The 27,730-nt window shown below is 41.4% G+C and overlaps 1 protein-coding gene across 2 annotated transcripts in view; it reads left to right on the forward strand.

Annotated features, from left to right (window-relative positions):
* The window catches only part of gulp1a (GULP PTB domain containing engulfment adaptor 1a), a 57,761-nt gene that overhangs the window by 13,419 nt on the left and 16,612 nt on the right, over window positions 1-27,730 (forward strand). For both annotated transcript variants that reach the window (XM_061088624.1, XM_061088625.1), the window contains exons 2-3: window positions 9,775-9,860; window positions 25,565-25,646. In XM_061088624.1, coding sequence (XP_060944607.1) covers window positions 25,619-25,646 — 28 coding nt within the window. In that variant the 5' untranslated portion in view covers window positions 9,775-9,860; window positions 25,565-25,618. The remainder of the gene's footprint in view (window positions 1-9,774; window positions 9,861-25,564; window positions 25,647-27,730) is intronic.

The raw sequence follows: 27,730 nt of genomic DNA on the forward strand, positions 1-27,730 counted from the left end.
GAAGAAGCAAGCCGGGCTACAAACTAGGCTAAAGGCTAAAGGCTACAGGCTAAAGGCTAACCCGTAATAGACCCGCGCTCCAGAGTCTGTTCCTCGCCAACTGCAGGTCTCTTACTAACAAGATGGACACCACACCCTTACCCCCAGCTGTGTGTGTATAATCTTTATTTTGACATGAATATGTTGAGTATTTTGATCTTTTTGACTCTTAAATATTGGTGACTGTGAGCATGGATGTCAGTCGTGTGATAGAGAGCCGACCCATCAGGGTTGGAGCCCGCCTCTCGCCCAATGTCAGCTGGGATTGGCTCTAGGCCCCTGTGACCCTCGGAGGATAAGAGGTATAGATAATGGATGGATGTTGAAAAGTAGTAAATCCACCGCAGCTGAACTTTTGTTCTCAAAGACAAAATGTGTTCTCCTTTGTGTTGGTAGGATCCCCTTTAACTTTTTGTATTTTAGATTGTGAACCAAAATACAAAAATGCATCTGACAACCATTTTCAATTAAATTTGATGATTATTTGCCCAAAACATTTCCAGAAACGATAAAAACTCCTCTAAATTCAGATTGTTTTCTCAACCCAATAGTCTAAAATTTAGTCTTTTGGAAGCTGTAATATTTGATATTTTCCCTGAGAATATATGTCAAAAGAGTAGTTGTCATTAAACTTTGTATCAATGAATTCATCTGTTGAATTAATTGTTAGGATTCCTAGCATTAAAATAATTTAGGGTAAGATGCATCACAACATGGACAGTACATCCTTCTTCCACCACAGGACAGACTCAGAGGAACTTGCCAAATAAAAAACAGTATTGAGGCTATTTTGTTTGGAGAAACGATAAAGTCTCATCATTCCCCTAAACAAGTTACCGACCCACAGTGGATTATGGGATACCAGCGGCTGTAAAATATCCTGGTATTAAGTCCTACACGTTTGGGAAATGAAGGCCACATTGCCCGGAGCCTGGTGTTAAGTTATTGTGTTGAGAAAGTGGATCAGGAAGGACACATCACACATCTTTACTGTGGCTCAGCAACAAATGTTGTTCTTTAATTCTTCAGCTGTGGAAAACAAAGGCAGTGACAACTCTTCCATTTCTACAAAGTCTTTGATTTGACGGGAATTAGCCTATAAACCAGCCTCAATCCAGGTGGTCCGTCTCATCACTTTCCAATACTGTAGTGTGCAGTCTGCCCTGAAGAAGTAATGCTGCTTTTATTATAACCTCTTGTCTTGTAAAATCCACAGTGTGTGCAGCTCTTGGCAGCTGACGTGCCCCCCCCACCGGCTGCCAGCTACACACTGTCGGCTGTGCTGCGCTGACAGTGATCGATACGTACATTCAAAAAGCTGCTCACCTGAAAAGCCAGACATGGAGGTTAGACTTTGTGCTGGGACAAAATATAAAGAGTTAATATCTGTTCATACTGTTGTTGTTGTAAAACTGTGGCACGATTATCAGCATTGGGATGAATATTAGGTTATAATTGATTAATTATGATAATGTAAGAGATCAAAATCTGTTTCTAGGTTGGGGCTTAATGGTTGAACATTAAAACAAATATTTTTCACTTGGTACACATGCTGTTATTCGGCCTCACATAGAGTCCTGAGCTCTATAAGAATTGAGGAATCCTGACTGTTGGGTTGAACGTCTAAATCAAGACGAGGTGGGAGAATTGTGAAGTTGTGTTCCGCTTGCTTAGTTACCCTCAAGGCCACTTCCTGTCACAGCTACTCTGTCCACTGACAGAGAGGGATAGTCCCCGGGGAGATTGTCTTGGCCACTGGCCCAAACATGCAATGAACTTTAAAGTTGGCATGAGGTCTGTCCTTCTTTGTGTGAGTGGAATCCACTCCAGTGAAGTTCAGTTCATCAGTCTAACATGTAGAACCGAGAGGTTATATATTGAAATGTATTTTTTTTTCTACAGTAAATTATTCAAATCATGTCAAAATGTTCTGTGAGCCCTCTGAGAAAAGTTTTGTTTCCTGTTTTATACATACACATCATACTCCAAAACAACTGTATTTTCTGTGTAGTATTAAGTTTAAAGTAAGTGTTATTGTGTACTATCAGGTGTAATCAATATGTCCACTACCAGAACAAAAAATATATAGAAATTATTCTTCTCCCCCCCAAAAGGCACATTATAGCCTCACCTTGAATTAGTTGCTGTTCAACAATGTGGTGGTTGTAAGATCAGTGTTTAAGGAAGTGGACAGCAGCAGATATAGGAAATTACATGGTAGTGAATTGTTAACATATCGTCTTTTTGAGTTTGTTTGTCTGAAAACAGAAAGAGTAAAAAGATGAATATGAGAAAAGCCTTACTGGGAAATCGTCTGCATTAATATTATGTATCTGTGAGCACAGAGAGGAGGAGAGATGCAAATAGAAAAAGAGCTGAAACCCAGACACACTAACATCAGGAGTTTGCTACTCAGTCAATTACTTCATCCAGTAACATTAAGTTAAGTATTAAAAGGAAGCTTTAGCTACTTTTAATTAAAAGTAATTGCAGCAGTTACCAGCTATGTCCTCGATGTGGGGATAATGAGGTCCAGCCATATTGCTCAGCTTAACGCATCTTTACATTAGATTACATTACATATCATTTAGCTGACTTCCAATAAGTGCATTCAGCCGTGAGGGTAGAAACTCAAAACAGCAAGAATCACGAAAGTACATTAGCATCAAAAGAGCCAAACTGCAAAGTGCCACATGTAAGTGCAGCTTCACTTAGATCAACTTCTCAGCCAAGGTTCAGTCGGATGAGATGTGTTTTGTCTCATTGTTGTGCGTCCTCACAGTGTAACACAATGTTAACAGCGTCCCGGGCTCGGTTCCACAGGCGACAAGAGACGTAATGAAAACCGATGATTCGCCGTCACAGCGGCTCCGACCTCTCATCCGACACGTCCCTGTCAAATTCAAAATCAAAAGTGAAGTCGGCTGTCAACACATCACGGCCGCTGTGATGCTGACGAAGGTCAACAGATTGAAAGGTCACCCTTTGCCCAGAATCGAGTTCGACACCTTCGGAGAAACAAGGCCCGACTGAGTTTAACCCTCGATAAGAGTCTCCAAGAGAAAGTCTTCTGACTGAATGATGAAGGTGGATGAACTGCAGCTTCTCCTCTCGGCCCATTCACTCACCAAAGGGCATTTCTCACTTCTCTGACATGTTTATAGCTCTGATTTGAGTCCTTGGAGCTTTAATTGAAAGGAAAATAATGAATCTATTTCTATGTGGTATATATATATATATATAAACTCCTATTGCTAAAACTGCAGTAAATCCTCCGTCCTGACAGTTGTAATGTTAAGCATTGATTCAGCTTCATGGTCATCATGGAGGCAGCAGTTTGTCGTGCTGTAGGAACTGTACTCCCTTTCTACCGACAGGTGTTTTCTATTATCTTGACCCGTCCATTTATATCGATTAGATTTATGCTTAAGAGGAGAAACACCTGTTATGTCTTTCCCATAAATTTGGCAACACATTTGCGAGGCTGGGAGTTGTTTCAGAGCGCCGCTAAGGACTGTTTGTGAGTTGAGATGAGAGAGTTTTCAAGATGCTTGCTCGGGAAGCACGGATGAGCTGAGTGGAACCCCTGTGATGCCGGATGAGCAACTGCGCCCCAGGGTGTCGAGACACTCTGACTTAAAGATAGACAAAGAGTAACAGCAGGCTAGGTGAACCATTCTCAGTCCGTTTAGTGCTAACTGCAGTTTGTTTGTGACTAAGACCAAAAGAAGATGAGCTAAACTGCACTGAAGTAGAACATTTAGGTTGAGGTAAAATAAACTGTTTAAAGACTGTGCTCACGTCTTTTGGGGCCAATTAAACAGTGAAATGCAACAAAAACATACCACAAAACAAAAGTAATACGTTTCTTCAAGAAAATGTGTTTGTGCTGCTAACATTGGGGACCACCGATACTCATAATAAATTTAATACACGTCTCACCCCCCTCAGGGCAGATTATAACAGTATACCAGGCTACTGGAGATTAACAGATGTTCAACTTTTACTTTTCCTACCCTGAAAAAAGGGGTTTAAAATCCTCCCAGCCACTTCTCTGTGAAGGACCTGCGATAGTAAAAATTAAAGAGGTTTTTGAGGTTCAGAAGTATCTCTGTCGGTTTCAGACTTTTCCTGGGACTCAATTGATTCCCTGAGCATTTTTGGTTTTTAAGCTGCTGTCACACATGCCCCCGAACTCCGGATAATCTCCTTTAACCATCCAGAGGGGCTGGTATATGAAAACCATAATGTCCGTCAGTTGCTGCTGAGTTCCTCTGGCCACCCCCTCCTGTATTGAATATTGTTCGAATGAGCATCTACATCAAGTTTGTGTGTTTATGATGTTTCAAACACGGATGCAAATCTGAACAAAACAAATCCAAAATAAGACAAATATCTCAGGATGAAACAGAGGAGCCATAAATCTAGAAGACAACAACCAAACATGTCAACTTGTAAACACAACGAGATTCAAAAGCTTTAGTTGATAAGGAAATCTGTTAGTGTCAGCGTGTTTTCATCTGAATCCCCTTTGTGTGTAGACACATTTCTGTGTTCATGCCTGAGAAAGGCTTCAGAGTATTGGGACTATTCTGATGATGAGAGTGACTTGTTGTTAGCAGGAGTGGTTGCTGGGAGGAATCAGTATTTTCTGTGTTGATGGAAGGAATATGATGATTTCAGAGTTGTATTGTTTCTGTAAGCTTACCTGTATCCACCCATGCTTTGGCTCATGTTTGTGTCCATTTGCATTTTCTTTTATCGTTGGTTTAAACTCTGGCATAGAGAGACGATGAGCCCATTCTCAATGCCGCCTACAAACTTCCAGTCGACTCTGCTTCTTTGCCAACGAGGTAAACATCTGTCAATGAGCTCACAGTGAAACCTATTTCAGCGTCTGAAAGAAACGGAATTGAATTTAAAAGCTGCAGAACCTGCCTGTGATGCCTTTTCACAGAACTGGTAAATGATCAACGCCCTTCAAGATTTTATTACACATATCCTCGAGAGGTTGGCAGGAATTTCCATCGAGGAGGAGTTGTTGTTCATCGCTTGTCCTCGCTGTAGATGACCGTGTTTTGCCTGCGCACCATCAAGGCTGGTAAAAACATTTATAGTCTCCAGATATTTGGGTCTTGAAGGTCTTTGACTCTCTATTCACTACCCGGTGCCCATGAATATCCTCAGAAGGAAGCTGTCTCAAGGAAAAAAGGATAATGAACGAATGAAAGCAGCAAGCAAATGAACAACCACACCACCAAGCATGATGTGTGGTCTTGTATTTGTGTTTGTGTGATTGTGTTGAGTAAAAGATAATCAAGCTGAGCTGAGGGTCATGTCTCCCCCTGTGTCTGTCAGTATATATATTATTTTATATTATTTATATTTATGTATCCAAAGGTATGACGTGTATAAATTAAGGCAAGCATCCTCATTTTATAGGTGAGAAACTTATTTTGTTACATGGTCTGTATTTGGGAGAGAATCTGCTCAGCTGAGGCCATTTATCATCTTTTCACATCCATGAAATCTAAAGAGAAAACACTGGAATTCACTTCGACATTTAGAAAAAACAACAAGTCTACGCACTGCGTTGCTCGGCTCAGCAGAGATCTTCAATATTTATTCCAAATCCAGTCGGTGCACTAAGAAACGTTTCATCAATAATACAACCCCCCCCCCCCTTGTTGCAGCCGTCTGACTGTGTGCTCGCCAGGAGAGAACCTGATTGAGTCTGCTCTGCCTCGGATGGAATTAAAGTTCAACCTAGCTTGACTGGAGTTGACATGGAATATCAGTTAGTCTTTTAACTGGGTCAGGTTGAACATTAAAGTCGCTGTAAGCTCCCTCACTTCAATATGCTCTCGCGTGTGTGTTTGACGCTGCCAGGCTCTCCGGTGTTCCCCGGGATCCGGTGTTTGACGTGAGCGTGGATAGTGTTCGCACCCCTCGAGCATTTATCAGCTTTTCAAATCGACTCATTCCCACTTTATTTGTTCATTGGAACTCCTCCTCAATGTTCTCCTCCTTTGTGATATATTTTACTTTACCTCCTTCATGTCATTTCTGAGGTTTTCCATTTCTCTGGGAATATTTTTGCTTGCTAGTTTATTCCTCAGACTTTTAGGTGAGAGAGATATTTTAGAACCACAGCACGTTCATTAACAGATGACAATCAACTATAAATTGACCGTAGATGTGAGAGTGAAAGCCTGTTTGTCTCTGAATGTTGGGCCTATGATGGACTGGGTACTGGTCCAGCCTGTACCCTGCCTCTCATCCAAGGTAAACTGGGATGGCTCAACCCTGAAGGAATAAATTATATAATGTCTTGTGTAGAAATTTAAAAACCTCCCCACTCAGCTTCTTAGATGCTTTGGCTTGGTGATTATTCCCTTTGCTTGCTGGCGTCCTTCTTTTTTCCGAAGCTAAGCAACATAACATTACTGGTTTATTCTTTACTGATGGGTTGAGTACTTCAAACGCTCAGATGCCCTCTTACCCACGGATATTTAAATTCAAATTCCAAGGTCATTAGAGTTCGGATATGAACCTTTTCCCTTAGAGCAACTTCAGATCTTGGGCATGTTTGAAAGCTGCAGAACAGATACTACTAAGAAGCTATGGGTGTTGCATCAAAACAAAAACCTTGACCTATTGCACTGACAGCTCTCAACATCATTTCTGGAGTTTTTTAAGTTTATTATTAATGCCACCAATTTGAAAAGCAAGTCAACCAAGAGTATCTTCCTTCAGTCGTCACCTTGTGCTCAGATCTCAGCTGTAAAACCCCGTAAATTAAATCCTGTCATAACCAAAAATGACTCATGGCCCAGTTTACAGAAATAAGATCCAGGTTGTAAAAAAAGGGACTTTTCCATTAATTTTTCAAATTAAAGTTATAATAAGGTTGAAATTTCCATTATGAGATTCCATCTAAAGCGGCACTTGATACACTCTATCTTTCACGGTGGTCTTATTTAAAGCACACAGTCATAATCTTTTCCCCCATTGTCCTTTAATGCTGTGAAAGCACTAATGTGCCTTGAAGGATGAGTTCTTTGGGAAGAATCAGGAAAATCTGGGCCCAGTTATTTCTGAGCAACAACATTTTCTCAGATGTTCCGAAGCTGCTGCTGGTTCTGACAGTGATTCGTATCTGAGCTCAGGTCAGATCTCTGCAGGTTCTCTGATAACCACGGCAGCTTGATGCCTTTTAAACACACAACCTGACGTCTGCCCGGTGCAGGAGGAGTTCTGCACCTCAGGAAGTGAGATGGGCCGGAGCCAGTATGGTGCTATCAGTATGTCCCCCCCCCCTCTGTCTCTTATCTACCCCTTCTATCCTCATGCGAACTGGATCTGTGCTGCCGCCCTCATCACGGTGTCTCGTTATCACCAAATGCTTCAGAGCCCAGAGGGAAAAACACAAGATACTTATCAAGCTTTACTGATAATTATTTTTCACGTTATTATACATACACACGTTTCTTGGCCTGAGAATATTCAACGTCATGCACTGTATTGGATTTGCTATATTGGTATTAGACATAATATATAACCCTCCTGTTGGATCGTAATCCTATTTTCTCCAGCAACTATCTTATTTGGTAATGAGACTGTTTGCTCCTCTTCCAGTCTGACGAGTGGAGTCACTCTTCGACACCCTGGGTCCGGTTGATGTTTCCCAGTCACGCAACTTCACTTGGAATAATATATCAAGTCTTGTTTTTTCTCAAGTTTGTTTTCTCAAATTGACTTTCTGTCTAGCTATCAAAACTTGCCTAAGAGGATTAATCCACTAAACATTCCTCCCTTGTAACAAGTAGCCCGCCCCCCCACCACCCACTGCCCTCTGGACTTTAACCTTCTCACTGCCAGTACATTGAAACTCTGATGTTTGGGGAATTTGCTTCTAATGAAGAAGAGCAGTGTAAATACATTTCAGTGGATATGTTCATGTCATTTTATACAATTTTTTAATGTACACACACTGTGGCTCCAAATGCACAAGATGACTGTGCTCATATCCAGATATATTTTGTCCTTCTTTTTGAATAGTGGGAGGATGACTGTGCTCATATCCAGATACATCATTTTCAGTTTTAAATTACATAAACATTTTACTTTTGACCGTTGTTCCATTCGAGATGATTGACTTTGGAAAACATTCCACTGGTAGTTTATTATACTGTGGGATGGAAAAATGCATCTGTTTGAACACAGAGGGAAATGCTGTAGAAAAAATACATTCAGCATATTTGCTCAGCTGGAAATTATTGGAGATATTGTGTCTTGTCAGATTTGTTTTTGTGGGAAGGGAAGAAATAAAAGTAGGTTCAGTTTGGGGGCGATGCAATAGCCAAATGATTATGGAGTATATCCATCCACATAGTGACATATGCTGCGAGCAGCAGATACTCAGTTTGTCTAATGCATGTTTCTCTCTCTGACCTATTTTCCTGCATCTCCTTCCCTATGTCTGTCTAACTAAAGGCAAACAAAAGAATATATATTTAATAAAGGTATGCTGAGTTTAATTAAACAGTCTATACAAATCCCTTGTTCCATATACTATATATATGCAGGTTTTGGACTTAACTGCATCTTTTCACTGTCCGTAGTAACAAGCTTTGTTTCTTCCCCTGGATCCGATGTCTGATGCGTTCGACAGTGACAGGATCGTGAACTTGCCGAGCAAAGCAATAAATACGATAAACTCAAAATCTCGGTGATAGAATTCAGCAGCAGTGTGCACAGGGAGGATCTGCAGCAGCAAAAACCAGAACAAATATTCCGAAACCTAATCACTCAGCTGCCCTTTCCATCTGTGGGAGTCGTTCCTTATAATTCCACAGACCTGCTGAGCTGCTGGGTCACAAAACTTCTCCTGCTCAGTCCTGAAGTGCATAAACAACCAAGTTTAATCTTAGGAAGACTGTGTTCTTTTTATAAATTACTCATCTGAACTTGGACATACTCAAAGATGTTAAACCAGGGTTATGTAGAAGGACTGGAGACACAACATATATCACTCTTGGGAATTGTCCCGGTGCTGTCACGGCTTTTGATTTCCGATTTGCAAGTGAAGCATTTCAGAGTTTTATTTTGTTCTTTCAAGTTGCCATTTTTGAGAGTGATTGATCAATGTGGTTCTTTTTAAACGATTAATAAACACTAAGAGCTCTCCATCAATCTCCATCGCTGACACTGTGCTATAAATTCATTAGCCTAAATTAATAAAAAAAGCTTTATTATCTTGGACAGAAGGTAAAGTTTATGGTGCCAGGGACACCAGCGGAAAGAGCTGAGTCAGCACCTCCTTCTTCAAGCACACACTAAAAATAATAACTGTGGGCAAACATGTTCTCTGTGTTTTTATGAATGTAATTTATGTTCTTATTCATGCAGACCTGTTCTGTGTCCCTTGTCATTTGTACTTTGTGGTGTCTGATCCGTACACGTTGGTACTTTATACTGGTGTTTACAGGATTCATGCGAGATGTTCATTGGCTTTCATCGTTCTTGCACCTACTCTATTTGTAAATTAAATAAAAAAATGCGTTTTAATTAACAAATTCCTTTTCTTACATACAATTTAATTAATAAATAACTTGTAAACAGTGAAATAACAGCATAGATTTAACGGCATCACTCCAGAAGTGTCACCGACCTTGTTTCTCCATTTCAAAACTGGATATTTAATTGTTGTCTCTTGTCTCCTCCTTCCTGCAGAAGATGCAGCACCACTGAACACCCATCAGCCTTTAGATGTGCGAGGAAACACAAAGAAACCTGAACATCAAGAGTCCACAGTAACAGTAAGTCTCCTTATCTGCTCCCTTCAGAACTCTCTGAGAAATTAACGTTATCAGTCTCATGCTATTGTTTGGTGGAAGTGCTGCTGCCACTGGATCCAGAACAGAAAGATGACTGTTCTTTTGTTCTCCCTGGTAGTTAATGGTTGCTTTCCTTCAGTAGTCTGAATGATAAACAGTGGAACAGCTGGAGTATCATTAGAAATTTCACTTGGCAAAAGAAAAGCTACTATTAGAGGAGGCAAATATGGTGAGACCCACGGTTTCAATATGGTAGTTTTAATGTTACGGTGTTTAATGTTTAATTTATCCAATTTTATTATTGATTAAATATATCCACAGGACATACACAAACTATTATTCATTAAAAAATGAGATATGACAAGCTGATGCACATAGACAAAGCTATGATGCAGAACCTTTGTACATTTGCCATGAGCACCTGATGAGTAAATAAGTGATGAGTCACACACTTCGTACGTTAAACCTGAAAACAGTCTCCTGCTTCTCCTTCAGTTTGAGGCGTTGATTCCGAGTCGGGATCGAGAGTCGACACAGAGGGAAGGAAAGTGTCATGCCGTCAAGTTGAACCTTTGAGATTTTTCTTTTATTCAGAATGGCTGCGTTATATAAAATGCGATCAAAGATTTTCTCACCCACCTCGTGAATACAGTTTTCTTCTGCAGCAGCAGCTTGTTTACCATTTGAAGGAGGACAGATTGCAGAAGGTCTTTTATCGTGTTCCTCCTCACTGAGCTTCTGATGACCTGAAGCTGAGTGCCTGGTCTTCTCCTCATAGACAGTTTGAGTGAGCCTGGAAAAACCTTTTCATGTATAACTTGAGAATAGAGTTTACCAGACTCCCCAATGCAGTCAGCACATTGAAAACAGTGGCTGACAGTAAAATATGGCCGTGTGTGAATGACTTTGTGTGGAGGCTGGGCGATGTCTTATCACGCAGGAACAGGGGTGTAGATTAGAAGTAAATTATTGAGGTAGATTTGGGTCATAAACGGTCCAGTGTAATCCGTCTTTTAGATTTATGAGTGTGTCACATCCGTTAAAGTGCTGTTTTCATTCTCTATGAAACAAACCCACAATCCTCGGGCCATTTCAAGTGTAATGGCTACATGCTAAAATATTCTATCGAGATTTTTTCTCTCAAAATGACCTTGTTTACGAAGGGAAATCTAATGTGCTTTAAATAGTCATGAGAAGTCAAATATGGTTTATTAAAGGTGAGATGAGAGGGGAGAGAGTTAGCTGGTGGATGGTGAACTTGTAGCAGCGTACGGATCCGTTCATCGTGGCCTCAGACGAAAGCTCTCGCCAGACGTGTTCAATCTCTATCCAAACACTGCGGAGGAGCTTCCCCCTCCCTTTCAGATATGCTCTGCTCGGTCAGCTGTTTCCAGAGATGGGGTCAGGATGTGGTTTGCTTAGTGTAGCATAACGTCTGGAATCAGAGGGAAATGATGAGTTTCACCAATACCTCTAAAGCTGAATACAGAAATGTTAACTCATGGCTTTTGTTTTTTTGTGTAGGAGAGGGAGGAGTGTGTTAAAACAACACTTCTAATACACAACATGGGAGTTATCCACTGAATCCCTCTGTGCAGCTTTCAGGTGTCTGCTCCGGCTTCCATTAGCCAGGAAGGTGATCCATTAACCGATGTTGTACTCGTTCAGCTCGGGGATCCCTGTGTGAATGAATACAACATTGCACCACTTTACACTCGTTCACTGAGCATGTTTGTTTTTTAACAGGATGTCACATCTAGACTTTTTCTGCTAATAGCAAAGCTCCGATAAATAAACACTGACTTATAACTCCGAACCCGGAGCTTCAGACTGCGACCGTTTAATCGCATTTTGTGACTATTTCTGGAGACAGAGCGAGTGCATTTTATAACGAGGCGCACCATTAAATCCATTGAGGGAACTGGCTTTTACAGATGAGGTTCAGTCAGGGAATAAGAGCTGGAAGGAGCCAGGCCCTAGTGGTCGTCAGGGGGAACTGCTCCAACGGGAGGGGAAGGAGAGGCTCACCAGAGGAGGTTCCTTTTACTTGTTTTGTTGTAATGAGCTGACCACAAACCTTATGTTTACATTTATGATTTCTTCTTGTTTTTAATGGTAATGTTTTAAAAAGCTCCATTTAACTTAACGAGACCTCTTAAAGCACCACTTCACTTTGTGACTTTCAAATAAAACAGCACATTTCTGTATAAACAGTTTTGATGGGAAAAATATGAATGTGTTGCGTTGGAATTTTTTGCTGGTGCTACTGAACATTTTTCGCATGATTCAATGTAGATTCAAAGATAAAAATAAGCAGCTCTTGCACATTGGACTTGTGGTGGTTTCACATGAAGATTTGTGCGGGACCTTCACTGTGACAGGCGAGTGGGACAGCTGCTGCCCTTTGGTAGACGTCACACATACACCTACTGCGATTAAAGTTGTCCAATCACTCTGACAAATTTCTGTCAATTAGATTCCAGAGAGGCCATTAATGAGATCGGTTTATATAAAATATGATTTTACCTTGAGAGGGCAATACCCAGCACCCGGCCCTCGAGCACATTAATCATCTCCCTGTCGTGATTTGTTGCTCGGTGTGAGCGAACTGGAATTTGCCCCCTGGTTGGAAGGTGGCCTGCAGGAGAGCTTTCCACCCCCCCAACCCCTCACACCACCGGGTCAGGAGACTTCATCGTTATTTTTATGATTTAATCCTAGTACAAGAAGAGTCTCTGTAAAAATAGGGAACCTGCAAAGAAGCGAGTCTACCGTCTGTTGCTATTCACAGAGTTTCTAAAGACTTGCATTGGAGTCAGAACAGACAGAAACTTTACTTTCACTTCTCCTGATCTTTCTTTGGAAATATCAGACTAGCAAGATGTTTCTTCATGAGATCTGCATTCTTCAAACGCTTGAAGGAAAAATATGTGATATTGCCTCACGTCTGAATTTAAACAGCATCCAAACTCTGTGTCGTAACTTCTTGTTTCCCTGTGAAACAACACAGACGTCAGAGCAACAGGCTCTATTAGTATTTAAGTGTGTTGCATTCAGGTGAGTCACTGCCAAATTATGGTCTGGTCTCACTAAAAGCCTTTTTACAGTGTCCCTCATTTTCTCACCCCCATTACTTGCCATCCTCAATAACCATTTATCATCATGGATGACACAGTTAGAGAAAGCAGTGATCCAATTAAGGCAGATTTGGTACAACTCATTAACCTCTAACGGCTTAATTTGGTGAAATCTCGTTATGCGGCCTGCAGCCTCTCTTGCACAGTAACGCATGAATTATTGAGAGCAGTTATTTTTCTGACTTTTGGTATTTGAATTCTCTGGAAATTGTTATTGCTTCACACTTTGCAATGTTTGGGGGGGATAATGAATTCTGTTTTTACGCTTCTCCATCTGTCCTGTTGTTGTGAACTTTTTTTATCTCTTGAGGGAGTTTCTTCAGATTTGGGACAAATGTTGTCAAAGGATGAACTGATTAGAAAGGTCAAGGGTCACTATGAACTCACAAAACGAAATTGTTTTGCCATAACGCAAGAGAATCATAACTGTATGAAAGTCTGGTTCTGAACCACCACTGGGCTGGTTTGTGGAGGTGTACAACCACGTGGAAATAACTAGTTAGACTTTAGATTTAGCTTGATGCAAAAGCAGACACGAATGTACATTCAGAAAAAGTTTTTTATTTATTACAGTTCAATTGCTGGAATGATGCGTAGCGATGAGCACATGGAGAGTACGCTATCGTGTCCTTGGAGGTGAAGTACATGCTGAAGAGTGAACAGGTGGGAAGGCAGGCGGAGGATGATGAAGATGAATTTGGTGGTCGGGGATCCAGGAGGAGGGAGGAGTCATCGCCACGCCCAGGACACACACACATGGGAGATGGGGACACACAACAAGGGAACAAGGGGAAAACACACAAAGGACACACACACGTATAAACCCGGAGCCCTGGCAGAACTGGACTGTTAACAATTGACCAGTCGAGTTTGAAATTTCCCAATGATGGGGAAACAATCCTCCATATGGGACACTAAGCTGGACATGACTCTTCATAAAAGAAACAGTGTTCACTATGTTAAACAAGGTTTCACAACTCTGTCACTAATGATACAGAATAAATCCGGTTAGATAACAAATGAAATGCCAACATGTCCGCGCTGGTGACACGAGTCAGTGGAGGTCATCTTGTCCCGGCTGCAGGTGAAACAGGTGAAGTAAGAACCCAGAGGAATTAAATTGAATTTATTCATCTATATTACAGCATAACAGCAAACGTAAGGTGACCTATCGAGCTGTCGAGAGCAAACACGCAGCTGTCTAGAGGAACATTAACAGGAGAAATCTCGTCTGCTTTCACCTTGTTCTTCATGATACTGCACGGCCGGTCTATTCTAATTAACTCCCAATTGTAGAATCCACAAAAAGCACTGGTTCAGGACCTATTGAGTTTCCTGCCGCACATCTCGGTGAGGTACATCTATCAAGTGTGTGATGTGTAACTTATTCTGAAGTGAATGTTTGTGCTAACGACTAACTGCTCAAGACAGAGTTGACAGTTACAGGAACACATAATGTAAAACATTTTGTTCAAGCAAGTAAGACTGAATGCTGAGTATTTATATTTTAAATGTATTTAGTTTGAACTCAAATGTCACTGAGTATAAAACTATAGCATGCTAGTGTTTGGACTGACAGCTCCCTGGTGGCCACGCCGGTCTGCAACCCACATAAAATCCTTTTTTAGCACATTTAAGCTCCAGCCTGGTTCATAATTATGGTCTGGAGTCTGTTCAGTGAGGTACAAGCTGAGGTTTGCATGTGAAGTAGAAACATTTGTTGTTTTTTAGACTTTGTTTTTCTGGATATAATTGGGGTGTTCGCTCCAATTAACTTCAGTACAGTCTTTTGTTGTGTTGTAGTGGGTTTTTGGGTTCGAACCAGTGACCACCTGAGGGACTGCATGCAGTAAGCAGCTGTGTGTTGAAAAGAATGAACAATCCCAAGGAGAAGAGTTCTATAAAATGAATAGTAAAGTTTTCTCAGGTGCTGAATACGTAGGAGGTATTACGTACGATATTCTATAATCATGGCCTGTATAAAGGTATAACAGGTCCCCAGTTGTCAGACCATTTTCAGAGCATCAAATAACTGATTGAACAGTTTGATAAGCTCCATATATATAAAGCCCAAATTTAGTATTTTATTTAGTTCACAAATACATTTTTTCATGACCGTAGAGTTCACTAGAAATGGCTTCCTGTCGTTATATATTTTTTAAACTAATTAAAAGTTTGTTGTAAGATGGTTGCAGGGACATATTATTATTTTTACGGTTTGCACAACTTGTAATCAAAGAAAACAAACGAAAACAGCCTCCGTCATGTTCAAATCTTTCATATGAGAATAAAAAGAAAGATTCTGTGGAATTTTAACCTGAATACAATGCTTTCTGGGAAGTATGTGAATGAGACAACAGTGTTTCTGAATAACTTTGGCTCATTATGAAACTGCGGCAGGACAAATTATAATACGGTAGGTCTGCCAGGTCACCACAGTCTAGATAATTAACGGGAAACACTGGGTAGAAGCTGTCACTTCCTGCCCCCCCCCCCCCCCCCCCGTGCTGGTGTGAAACTGACAAACACATTGCAAAAAAAAAAGCAAGAAAGTAAAGAAAAACTGAGCTACTGAAAAATAATTTGATTAATTTGAGGTATTTTCTTTTTCCTCTTTCGGGCAGAAAGCCAAACGCAGCTTTGAGGATTGTCTGCATCTCTCTCGCTGCACCGTGAGATTAAGACACATTAAGTTATCAAACTGTTCATGTGAGAAGTTATATTCTGCAGAGAGGTAATGTTGCTCGTTTGCCGTTTGCCCATAAAGCCGTCGGCAGCTGAGATGAGACGAGTGTAATAACGAATGATGAATGTTATTTACTACAGTAAAGTTAGTGAACTCAAATACTTCCACAGAGCCTGAGGGCGACTGCACATAGGAACCTATTATACATTTATCCTTTACTCCTGTAAGACTTTATAGGCATCTCTGTTTACATTTTAATAGTCCAGTCGAGTTTGATTTATTCAAACGGCACATTGAAAACATCAGGAGTTGAGCCAAAGGGCTTTACAGTCATTTGCAAAGGAAAAACAAAACAATGGATAAATAGAAAAATACAGAGAGTGAGACCAAAATACAGAAAAGATACAACAAGGAAAAATAATGAATGATATTAATATAATCTTCAAAATCAGGTTGAATTAAAAGAAAGATTAAAAACTTAAAATTAGATTAAGAATTATTGAAAGTAGGACAACATTTAATGTGACATTTATGGTGCAGAGTGAAGTGCCTGTCTCCTTTATTTCTAGTGACATGAGCAGGTTGAAAGTCAAGCTTTTAGTGGAATGGATCAGGAACTAATCAATGGATTGAGGCAAAATCCATGTTACAATGTTTTCGTTGGCTTTTTAAAAATCATGTGTCCATTCACGTACCCCGGGCATGTGTGTAAACAGGAAACAGATCGTCTACTATGCAACAAGTGGCTCACGTATACAGAAAACACAGTGATGAGAAACAGCAGTGGTGAAAAGTAAGAGCAGGGGTTGATTAGAACCAATCAGGAAGAGACCATGGGGGACGTCTCTGTTTCTGCCTGTTTCATACAACATCCAGGAGTTTTCAAACTAAAACAGGGACATAAAACTTCTCCTGATTAGAAACTGGAAAGCAGACGTAAGCGTAACAACAGGGATGTGTTATTAAACTAAAAAAATATATCCAATGAATTGTTGAATTTCAGTGTTTTGAAGGAGTTTCAGTACTTTTAGTGATCCCTTGTGTGTCGCCATGTTATCATTTTAAATGATCCAATAATACCCCAACAGCTTCAGAGCCGATAAAACGTATAATAGCTTCAGACAGTTTGGTTTTAATATCGTCTCCTGCACGTTACTCTGTGTTTGTGTTGCAGTTAGTCACACAAACGCTGCTATTAATATTTGAATTTGAACTCCCCATGGGTTTTTCAGAATGATTGAACAAAAGAGCTTTGTGACAACGTTCATTCGATGTCGTCTTCTTACAAAGAGAGAGAGAGCGTCTGCGTTTAAACTGATTCATGTCAGAGGACGGTGCTTCTGAAGCTTTTGAGTCTGAATCAAATGCATTTTTAGGAAGTGCTGCATCCATGTTACAAGTAGGTTGTGTTATGTTGTGTTGTGATGTAGAGCAGCAGCCGATGGAAATGATTCCTTGCTCTCTTGGCTGTAGTCATCATCAGTGTTTGGCTCAGTTTCTGGCGCTGGGACCTTTTTCTGCATGAAGTAACATCGCAGGTAGAACAACACATTACTGCTCGGATGAAACACAAATCATGTTGAGGCTGCAAATCTGAGTGAGAATCCTCTGAGATGCTTCTCATTGAGATGCACATTCCTGCCTCTCCACCCACGCCCCCACTCCCACACACACACACACAAACACACACACACATTTCCCGACTGAAAGATGAGATAATTGGACGCTGAACTTGTATAAATCTTTAAATCATAGAGAGAAAGAGTTGCTGGTGGGATGGAGATGCATCGGATCCTCTGCGTATTTGTTATTTGTTTTGTCCAACTTGATTTCTCTCCCCATACATTTTAATGCTGGAATACGGGGGAGAAGTTGCCGCAGACTAGTTATTAAACAAAGCATGAACAGATGACTCATTGATATTGTTTTCAAATGTTGACCTAGTTGCGTTGGAGTTGTTGTGTCTGTTTTCCACAGCTTTGAATGTTGTGTTGCTTCTCGGAGAATGGACAAGTTGTTGACTTTGTGCGCTGTAGCAGAGGCAACTTACACGTATACATAACAATGTATATACAGGGACAAATAAGATAAAATGTATCACACATGTCATCGATAACAACTTCAAATTTTTTCCACTTCATTTTTAACATGAATTCTCAACTTTTGGACACATTTTTCCGTCTGTGTGTGTGTCTGTGTGTGTGTGTGTGTGTGCGTGAGTGTGTGTTGCATGAAGGGCCCCCACTTTCCCGGAAAGTGTCTGGTCCAGGCACTTCCTCCGCCCGACCACAGCTGTTCATACAAGACGCAAACATGAACTGATACAGGGGCAGCGCAAAGAAAAACCCTAGAAAAATAAAGTGTGAACAGCCGGATCCTGTGAGCCGCCCTGTTTTTAAATGGCCTCTGAGGTGAAAACCCAAAGTTCTGCTGGCCAGCAAGAACACCTCCACCACCACCTCCACCACCTCCACCTCCACCACCTCCAGCCTGACCAAGCTGAATAAGCAGAAGAAGGAATGCCCCTCTGTACTCTGAGTGACCTGCTGGAAACCTGTTTGTGAACTTGATTTTGTTTTTGGCCTCTTCCCCAAAGAGGGAAATTGACATAATAGAACTTTCAAGAATGTCTTATTAACTCTTGAGAAGTGGTCAGATCCTGAAGCTGTTGTTCTTCCCTGAGAGAGACTCAAACGTCTGTGAAGGAATCAAACAGACGGTTTCTTGATCAGACCCCAAGGGACAGAAGCTTAGCATGAAGTTATTAAAGGGGGACATGAGGCTCTCGGGTTGTTTGTCCTCTGCTCCTCTCTTTGACCGTTCACCTGTGGGATAGGAAGGACAATCAGGTGACAGATTTTAAATTGGAACGCACCGAGGAGGCTGTGGCTCAGGAGGTACAGCGGGTTGTCCACTGTACAAAGCACCAGCGGTTCCTTCCCTGGTCTCTTCCATTCTGCGTGCCAAAGTGTCCTCGGACAATACACTTAGGACCAAACTGCCCCTGACGGAGTGAGGGATGATGGATTAAGATGCTCTGTATGAACAAGTGTGAATGTGTGAATGGAAAACTGTACTGTAAAGAACTGTGAGAGGTCGTCAAGACTGGAAAAGCAGAATATAAATACAGATGATTTACTCTAAACTCTCAGGACACATTTGTTTTGCCTGTTTGTGTTTCTGGAGTACAGGAGAATTTAGTTTTATATTATTTAATTGATATAATCGCACTGAGAAGCAGATTTTTATTATCTTGCCTGTTGTCCTGAGGCTTTGGGCCAGTTTAGGTTTTTGTGATCAGGAATCGCACGCAGCGGAAACCCGGTCGTCAGACTACAACCTCTGGCATGTTGGCTTTATAGGTCGCCTCTGGTATGTAGCGGTGCATCGCAGGGGAAACAGCTCCTGGCCAACGGGGTCTCTCTCTCTGTACTGTTTTTTTTGCTCATGCAGAACTCCAAAAGAATCCATTTTAGACAAACTGTGGGCGGAGGAGGTTGGGTTTGAATGTCAAGTATCATGTGTCGAGGCGAAACGCTTCTTGTTGAGTGTGCAGACCCCATCATCTCAGTCCTTAGTGAACCAGCATCTGGCCCACAGCTGAAAACTATTAGGATCTGCTGGAACTTCCTCCGCTCTATTCCTCCCCAGTTGGAAGGCGAGTAAGTAGCTTTTATCTCAGCTCTGTTGTCCTTTGCATGTTTTTCTCTCCACGGATCCTTTTTATGTGTCTTTCTTCTTCTTACTTCTCCGTCTAAAAGGGCAAGCGGTGCTTTTCCTTGAAAGTACGTCAGGGTTCTGCCTGCATTTGATCCAAGGCAGTTTTCAGTGCCAGGCTGAGGGAGAGAGAGAGAGAGAGAGCCCCTGGTTTTTAGATCACACACCAGGACACCACGGCTCAGTCGGCCGAGGAATTCTGGGACGAAAAATTCACAAACAGATTGTAGTTTGCGATGTGTTGTTTGTGTGTTACGCTTATCCAGCAAGATTCCAGAGCTGGGGAGAGCAACAGTGAAGCAAACAAAGGATCTTTGTTGATTTTCCTTTCTATGTTGGAGTGCGTCTGTCCCATGTTAAAAGCCTGCTGCCTTTTCAGTGCATATGGGTCAGATTAGTGTGTGGCTGAAAGGCATTTGTAAATGGGATATTAACTTTGCCTTCATTCTTTCTCTAAATAAGGGTTTTTAAACGTTAACCCCCCTCAACCTTCTGCATTTGGATCCGTTTTGTTTGTTAAATGGTTGTCGGGTCTGAGGAGTCGACTCCACAGGGTCAAAGTAGGTCGCGCTCACTTCCAGAAAGTTTCTTTACCAAATTCCAATTGTTTGAGTCACTGAAGGTGAGCTGTTCTGACTCTGGGCTTTGAGATCGCTTTGCCTTTTGGATCATCTGTTGTAGGGATAGTTAGTAAATGTAGAGCAGGCTTATATGTTTTGGACATATCATCAAAACTTAAGAAGGAGAAAAACTACTGTTCTGTTCAGACTGTTGAGTGTGTTTGTATTCTTTAGGTTTCTTTCATGTTTTCTTGTGTGGTTTTAAACGAGTTTGTGGGTTTTCTGTATCATGTTAAACGTAAATATACTGTTTCTGTTTGTTGTGGGTTTTAATTACAGTTTAATTGGGGTTTGTAGGGTTTTTAGTGTCCATTTACTCTGGTTATTGGACCTCATAAAGTTGCATTATTCATAATGATGGATGATAAATGTGCTGTTGGGTCTTCTGAGTGTAGCCTGAGCCCGGTGAGGAGTCTGTTTGGAGCTGAGCAGATCTAACCTGCTGCTCCCACTGCAGCGAGTCAACACTGAAAGAGACTGAGGAAGTTTGCAGCTCAGTGTTAAGTTACTGTGTGTGTCTGTGTGTGTGTGTGTGTGTGTGTGTGTGTGCGTGTGTGTGTGTGTGTCTGGGGTTCGACGCTTCTCCCAAGGGGGGGCTGTAGAATCACCAGACAGGAAGCTATTAAAACAGGCTGAACACTGGGGCTGTCTATCACGGGTGAGTGACATCACGGTCAGGTGTTAGGCGTGGCAGCGTGTTATATCACAGTCTCCCACAAACAAGTGTGCGGCCGGACTTTACTGCATGTTGTGAATCCTGCGTGAACTTAAAAGCTCTTAATTGGGATTTTTAAAGAAGGACCCAATAGGATTAGGACAGGAGCCAATCAGGGTTTGTCTTTTATCATTTGGATTGGAGATCAAATTCCTGGTCTTTGCCCGTTTTACTCTGAAGAGGCCGGCTGTCAAACTTGCCTCGTAGTGCTTTTCAGAATCACTGGTATGCAGCTCCAGTGTATTTCATATTTCTCCTCTGTTTTTTAAAAGGCTGCATTCCTCAGGTGCACCACACCCCTGGTGGGCTGCGTCTGGTTTTGAATATTTATTTATTTTTGTTCATAACTGAAATGTAGAGAGGCTGTCGAAATCCTTTTTTCTATATCTCATGTCACAGAAGATCCACGCTGTCCTCCATCCTCAGATCTGTGAGAACAAAATGACACAACATATAAAAACACACACAAACTATTAAAGGGGGAAGTTGTGTTTTCATAACGATGTGGTCCCTCGCAACACAAATATGTCAAACTTGCTTTGAGGATGAAGCCACTTAAATCCAAAAAGCTGCTTCTCCAAAAAAAAAAAAAGAAGAAGAAAAGCTGTAGTTAAGTACCGAGGCCGTCGCTGCCAACTTCTTAATTTGGCAGTGTAGATACTGCAGAGTACCTCGGTGCTGAGATGTGCAGAATCCTCTCTCACTGTATTTGGTGAAATGTAAACAATACTGTCCTTGTCCCTCCTTCCCGTGAGATGCTTTTTATCAGCCGCACGTTAGACCTGTACATCAGGAACCCAATTTCCCAGCAGCAGAGATACTAGGATTTGGCCGACTGAGGAATGTCCCAGTCTCCACCCTGAAGCTTGTTCCATTTAGAATCGGCTGCTGCCCTTTCGAAGGGCCCGAGTTACAGGAAAAGATCCCCTTACAGTAGAAACCCACTTACATTGTATTTGTATCTGAAACCTACATTTTTCCTTCAGCTTTATGCCACATTAGTTTGAGCTTTATGACAGAGCATTTAAAATGTATTCACTTCATTTTCTTTGTCACAGTCGCAGCCCGATGATGATGATGATGGTCATTTAAAGTCATTTTCCCCCTCTTCAGTCCACATTTAATATCCTATAATCTTTATGTGAAACCACAACTATAGACATACCAATGTATTAACAAGGAAAACTGAAATATTGACATAAGTATTCTGACACTTTTCAAAGACACGTCCTCTGATCTAACACAGTTTAAACATGTTTTTACACTTGTAAGTGTCATTATAATGATATATGTGTAGTCACCACCACAGTATAAACACTGACCATCACATAATGATAATGAATATAACCATTCTCTCTCTCTAAATTTCTTTCTCACATTGGATTGATTGATCTCTAAACTTAAACTGGACAAAAACAACATCTGAACAAATACAAATGCCAGTTGTGATCATTTGCATTTTGAGGATGTTAAAAACAGGTCTGAACAGGACCTATGAGGCTAAATATTCCACATTAATATCCACAATTCTTACGTGGAACAACCGAGACTCTTCTTATCGATGACCACCTTTACAAACTGCAATCAGAGGAGAAGGGAGGTGACCAAGAACCTTATTAGCAATCTGCCTATTATCTGTGAAGATGGGAGAAACATTATGAAAGTCTGCTCTCACTGCAGCACTCCAGGGATCCGGGTTTCGTGGCCAGAGAGGAACCCATCATCAGGGGGGGGGGCACATGAAAGAGCCTGAAGGACCCTCAGACCGGGAGGAACTCGATTCTCTGGTCTGATGAAATCAAGGTTGAACAGTTTGGCCTCAATTCTGAATTCTGAGCATCTGGAGAGAACCAGGGTCATTACTTTTCATTTCTCAGTCTCAGAAGACAGTTTTTTAAAAATCGTTACAGAGACAGTTTTAATCCAAATTGAGAAATAATTGGAGCCGTGTCCGAGGCGTAGTTTAAAGGATGGTTTGTTCATCATCGGCTCCTCCCAGCACTAATGCATCTGACTCAATAGCCTGAATCTATCACTTCGTACTGGCACCGGTCTGCTACTCAGTCAAAACTAATGACCCATTACCCTCCGGTGCCACTGTGATCAATTTGTTTTCTCATACTTAACTTTGTGTTTTATTTCTCAGCCCCGAGGGGACGATTGGACGATGGGGCCTGATACTTAGAAGCTTAGTGTCTGGACGGCATCATTCACTGGTGTCCGTGAAAACATACAATACGACACGAAGCAGGAACTCATTTTGAGAAGAGGAAAAATAAACCTGGGGTCTCTATTTTTAAAGTGATTATATCCAAGTAAGACGAATAGATTTGATGATTAAGTCATAATGTTTTTATTGCAGCTCCAATAAAAATGAACGTTAATTAAATATAAACTTGTCCTGAAGATATTGAATAAGTCCTGCTTGTTCTTGTGGTTTAAAGATCAATACATTTCCATCTATTACATTATTAAAAACTAAATACATAAATTGGCTGGGATACAATATGCCTACAAGGTTAAAGCATCTGAAGTCATTAACAGGAACCTATTGATAACAATGTTATCACAGAATATTTTATGATATCTTTTATGTATTACTTACAGGTTCAATAAAGGAACACAGGGCTGTGAGGAACTAGGGTGTATACTAGTCTGATATAATACAAAGAATATAAATAAGATACCAGAATCAATTAGCACAATTAATTCAAACAAACAATGGTGGCTGTGTGTTCTTTTGGCTGGAAATACAGAATCTACACCAAAATCATTCAGGCTTGATACTTTAATAAAGGAGATGTCCCTGTTTGAGTTTATACAAAGTAGAGTTCAGCTTCTGAGCCACTAGAGTCGGACTGTTATCATTGTTTTGTCTTAATAAATATACAACATATCAATATCTGTGATACCTGAAGTGATCTGAGGTCCGATCACGTGGTTTGTAAAATCATCACCGGAGAATATGGTGTCTTCTGATGCAAGACGATGTGGGCTGGATTCTAAAGCTCAGAAAAGATGAGTCACATTTCTACTCTTTCAACACTTTGTTTTTAACATTATACGATTCTGGATCCATTCAGGTCCACAGCTTGTTTTTTGGGGTGAGGTCTAATGATCTACATGTGTGTCTGAATCAGGTCTGAAGGTTTTGAGCCAATCGAGATCCATGTTTTCTTTTCTGTGAAGCTCTATGAAAACCAGCAGTGTCAGTTCTCAGCTAAAGACTGCAGACATATTTCAGTTCTACACATCGTTTTGCCATAAAAATGAAAAACTTACAACATCTTGTCAATTTGGTTCTCTGACATTAGTTGGCATTGTTTTTTTCATTCACTGAAAAATGCAAAGTGACTTTTTCTTGATATATTGAAAACACCAGCGACGGGTAAAAATGCAATTCATTTTCCTAAATTGCCCGAGCAGTCTTCAGTTTGTTTGCAAAGGGCACAGATTGAAGTAGCTGTTGTGGAGCATGTCGTGCATATTTTCCCAGAGTAACGGAGCAGAGAGGATATTGATCGTGGAGCTCGCTGACAGATCCTTCGCCCTGGACACGCTGTCCTTCAGGTTCGTGAGATTGCCAAGCTCTCATGAGGAACTGATGCAAAGGCCTGAAAACAGTCAAAGAAAGGAGTCACATCTTTCGACACGCTGCAGGAGGCGGACGTTTCGGATTTGTAAAAAGAAATTGCTCCTTTTTTCCTGTGATGCAGAGCTGCTCCTGTACAGTGAGACTCAGAGAGAGAAGCACTGAGCACCACGTTTCTCACTGACTTCACCATGGCTGTGTGAAAGAAGTGATGATGTACAGTACTGCTGCTGTTTGGTGTAGGTCGGGTTAAACTATTCTGTCAACAATGTGGGGAAATTGTCTTCGGCTCCACAGGAAAACAACAAAATAGATCACTAATAAAAAAAAGGTCTGAGTTCTTTTGGAAGTTCGTGGCTTTTTAAAACTCCTTCCCTAGGGAAACAGTTAAAATACTGTACGTAAAGGACAGAACAGATTGTTTTTTATCTCAAGAACCTTTTAGTTTTTACCATTCAGCGTAAACCTGTCGCTAGTTGCATCTGTGGTTTCTTTTTGTTTTCTGCTCGCCGTGTTAATCCCTCTTGACATTTTTCGCTTTACACTTAACATTGAACTGTCCGTACCAAGCAACCACGATAAAAGATAAGATGCTTTCCACCAGAGTCCATGAATTACATGAATCTTCTGACTCTACCCAAAGTATCTACAAGCTTTCGTAATAGTTATAAACATCTGCATATGCATCTGAGTATTTAAGACATGTGACTTTCTCAACATTTTGCCCTGTGGTTGTTTTTGTGAGACAATTATATTCCTCACAAATCTGAAGATCAGTAGAAGTTGAGCATCTCTCATCATTAGCTTATAAAGATTATATTGGATTCCAGTTCTGAGTGTGGAGCTGAATGTGTTTAGGTGGATGGAACATGAAACCACTGCTCTATTTCCTTTGTATAAAGATTAGAACCTAAGGCAACAGACTGTAAAAAGAGGATGGGAAACAATGTTAGATTTTAACTGTGCAGCGTTATTACTTTATTTTGATATAAATCACCAGTCTCAGGCAGGTCCAGTGCTTTAAAACAGGAAAGGGCAGCGAGCACTTTATTATCAGCTCTACAAGGTCGGGAGCCCGGACTCCAGAGATGAGGAGGCCGGGGACGTTCAGACAGCTCAGCGTTGCCTCACCTCCAGAACAACACATCAGACTTTGTTTTGTAGTCTTTTCTTAAGGTCAAAACCATTTTTAAACCGCTTCTTCCTGCTGCTTTTCCAGGTGGAGTACTGGCAGTGACCCAAGAGGGAACTCAGAGACGCACATTTTTCCACTATGAACCGCGCCTTCAACAGGAAAAAAGGTGAGCAGAAAATAACTCCTCCAGCTCAACACAGAGCCGCTCTGTCACATGCTTCTGTTTCTCTGCTGGGTTCGGTTACAGCCGATCCATCCTCAGCTTCATCTCGTTTCCAATGTTCCTCCTCGGAAATAATAAGGATTTCTCTCCACGCCGCGGAGAAAGATTCATCTGGATCAAACCCTGACTGTTCCCGTTTCAACGTCATTAAGATGCAGTTACTCATTTGTCAATCATGCACCCAAAATAAAGTTTTTGGTTTTTTGAACGTTTTTCTCAACTTTCTGCCCTGTGCAGCTCATTAAATCTGCAGGACTGTGAAGATTTAGAACTTGAAAGTCACATCCTGAGTGATGTGTTTATTATTCCATCTGATTAAAAATCAGGCACGATGCAACTTCAAAGTCTGGAATTAACCATCCAGACTTTATTCATTCCACAAAGCTGTGAATGCAAGAATACAAACGGTCATAACAACCAAGAAAAAAAACGATCTACCAAGCTCTGGCCTCAGCCAACGGGGGGGTTGTGCAACACTTGTGTGTCTTGAGGTGACCCTGGCCAAACATAGAGGCGGGGGGGGGGTATTTGGGAGTGTGGTTTGCGAAACAGTTTGATGTGTTTACCACCATCTGTCCCAGTCCCTCTGGTGGGAATCAACACTCCTGGAGAAGCAGTGGACAGAGTTGGGGAACGTGTCCAGGGCCCCAGGTGGTGCACCGGGCTCTAATGATATTTGGGGGAGTTATAATTCACTTCTTCACATCGGGTCCTCCATTTTAAGATGGTAATCAGGCAGGGCAGGCATTCTGCTCACATTCCACTTCTGTTTGAATGCCTGTGATAGAAATACAGATCCATTCCCTCCCCATTTCTACCTGGGATTCTATTTCTGTGGATTCCAGCTGCTGCCCCAGAAAGGTCGAACATGTAGAGTCCAGCTCTTTGCTCTTGTTGGAAGCTGTTAAGCGTTCATCCGTTCATCCGTCTGTCAAGATAGTGTTTGAATGCCTTTTCACTAAGAGAAGGACAGAAGTTCCCTGGCCTCTGCAGTGCTTTAATACAGATGCATAACCTTTAAGCTTCTCTCTTGATTTAATTCCTGCAACGTTTGTTCAAATCAATCCTTATTGAGTGATGCCAAAAGGCTCCTGACAGGTAGCGTAGTAAAAGCTTTCCACCGCTTTGAGAGATGAGACTTTTCTTTCTCTCAGAGCACGAACCACAACGCACAGAAATACCTGGAACCACGTGTGTGCTCAGTCTATTTTACTTCTTTGATAGTCCCAGTTTGTCCTGTGGCTGAACAAGCTGGTGATGGGTGTTTATCCTTCAAAGATTTTTGCACATCGTGGTTTAAATTGGTTTGGTTTGAATGAGCTGGAATCTCAACGTGTTTCATAATGAAAATCCAATGATGAGGAAGATGAGATGATGCATTGGTGCAGTTGCTCCTCCTCTGGACTGTAATGGGTTTAAGAGATTTGTGTCCTGTGTCATCATGCAACAAATCGATTTGTTTCATCACATTTGACTCCGGTTGTGGATTCTCATTCCCTCCGTACTCCCAGTCAGATGTGGGACTTTACGTTTGCGTCTCTCACGACCTCCCACAAGGTTTATTCACCAATGAGTCCAGCTCTCGTCTTCTTTGTGCCGGTTCACGCTTCTAGTCGGAGTTGTTTTTGAAAAGCCTTCAGAGCAGACAGGCCCACATGAACATAAATGTCCAACACATTTTATTAATGTGTGTTTCTGTGCACCTTGCTGCTGCTGCTGCTGCTTTTTGGCCGAGAGTGAAGGCTGGCACCGGCATCAGATCCACTCCACTGATTTACTCCCCCCCCCACCCCTTTATCTCTGCGTCTGGCTGTGTTTTTGGACCTGATCACGTCGAGCAGGTAATGCCAGCAGAGATCTTGATCATTTTTATCTCCCATGTTTATTGCCCCGTGCTCTTGGATGTGACGTGCATGGAGTAGTTTGACTCTGGGGGGGGGGGTATGTGGACCTTGTAAGTAACAAAGTTGTAAATTATAGATTTATATGAAAGGAATGAGAGGAGCAGTGTACACACCACATCATTT

Source organism: Limanda limanda, chromosome 16, assembly GCF_963576545.1.
Source record: "Limanda limanda chromosome 16, fLimLim1.1, whole genome shotgun sequence".
Classification (NCBI taxonomy): Eukaryota; Metazoa; Chordata; class Actinopteri; order Pleuronectiformes; family Pleuronectidae; genus Limanda; species Limanda limanda.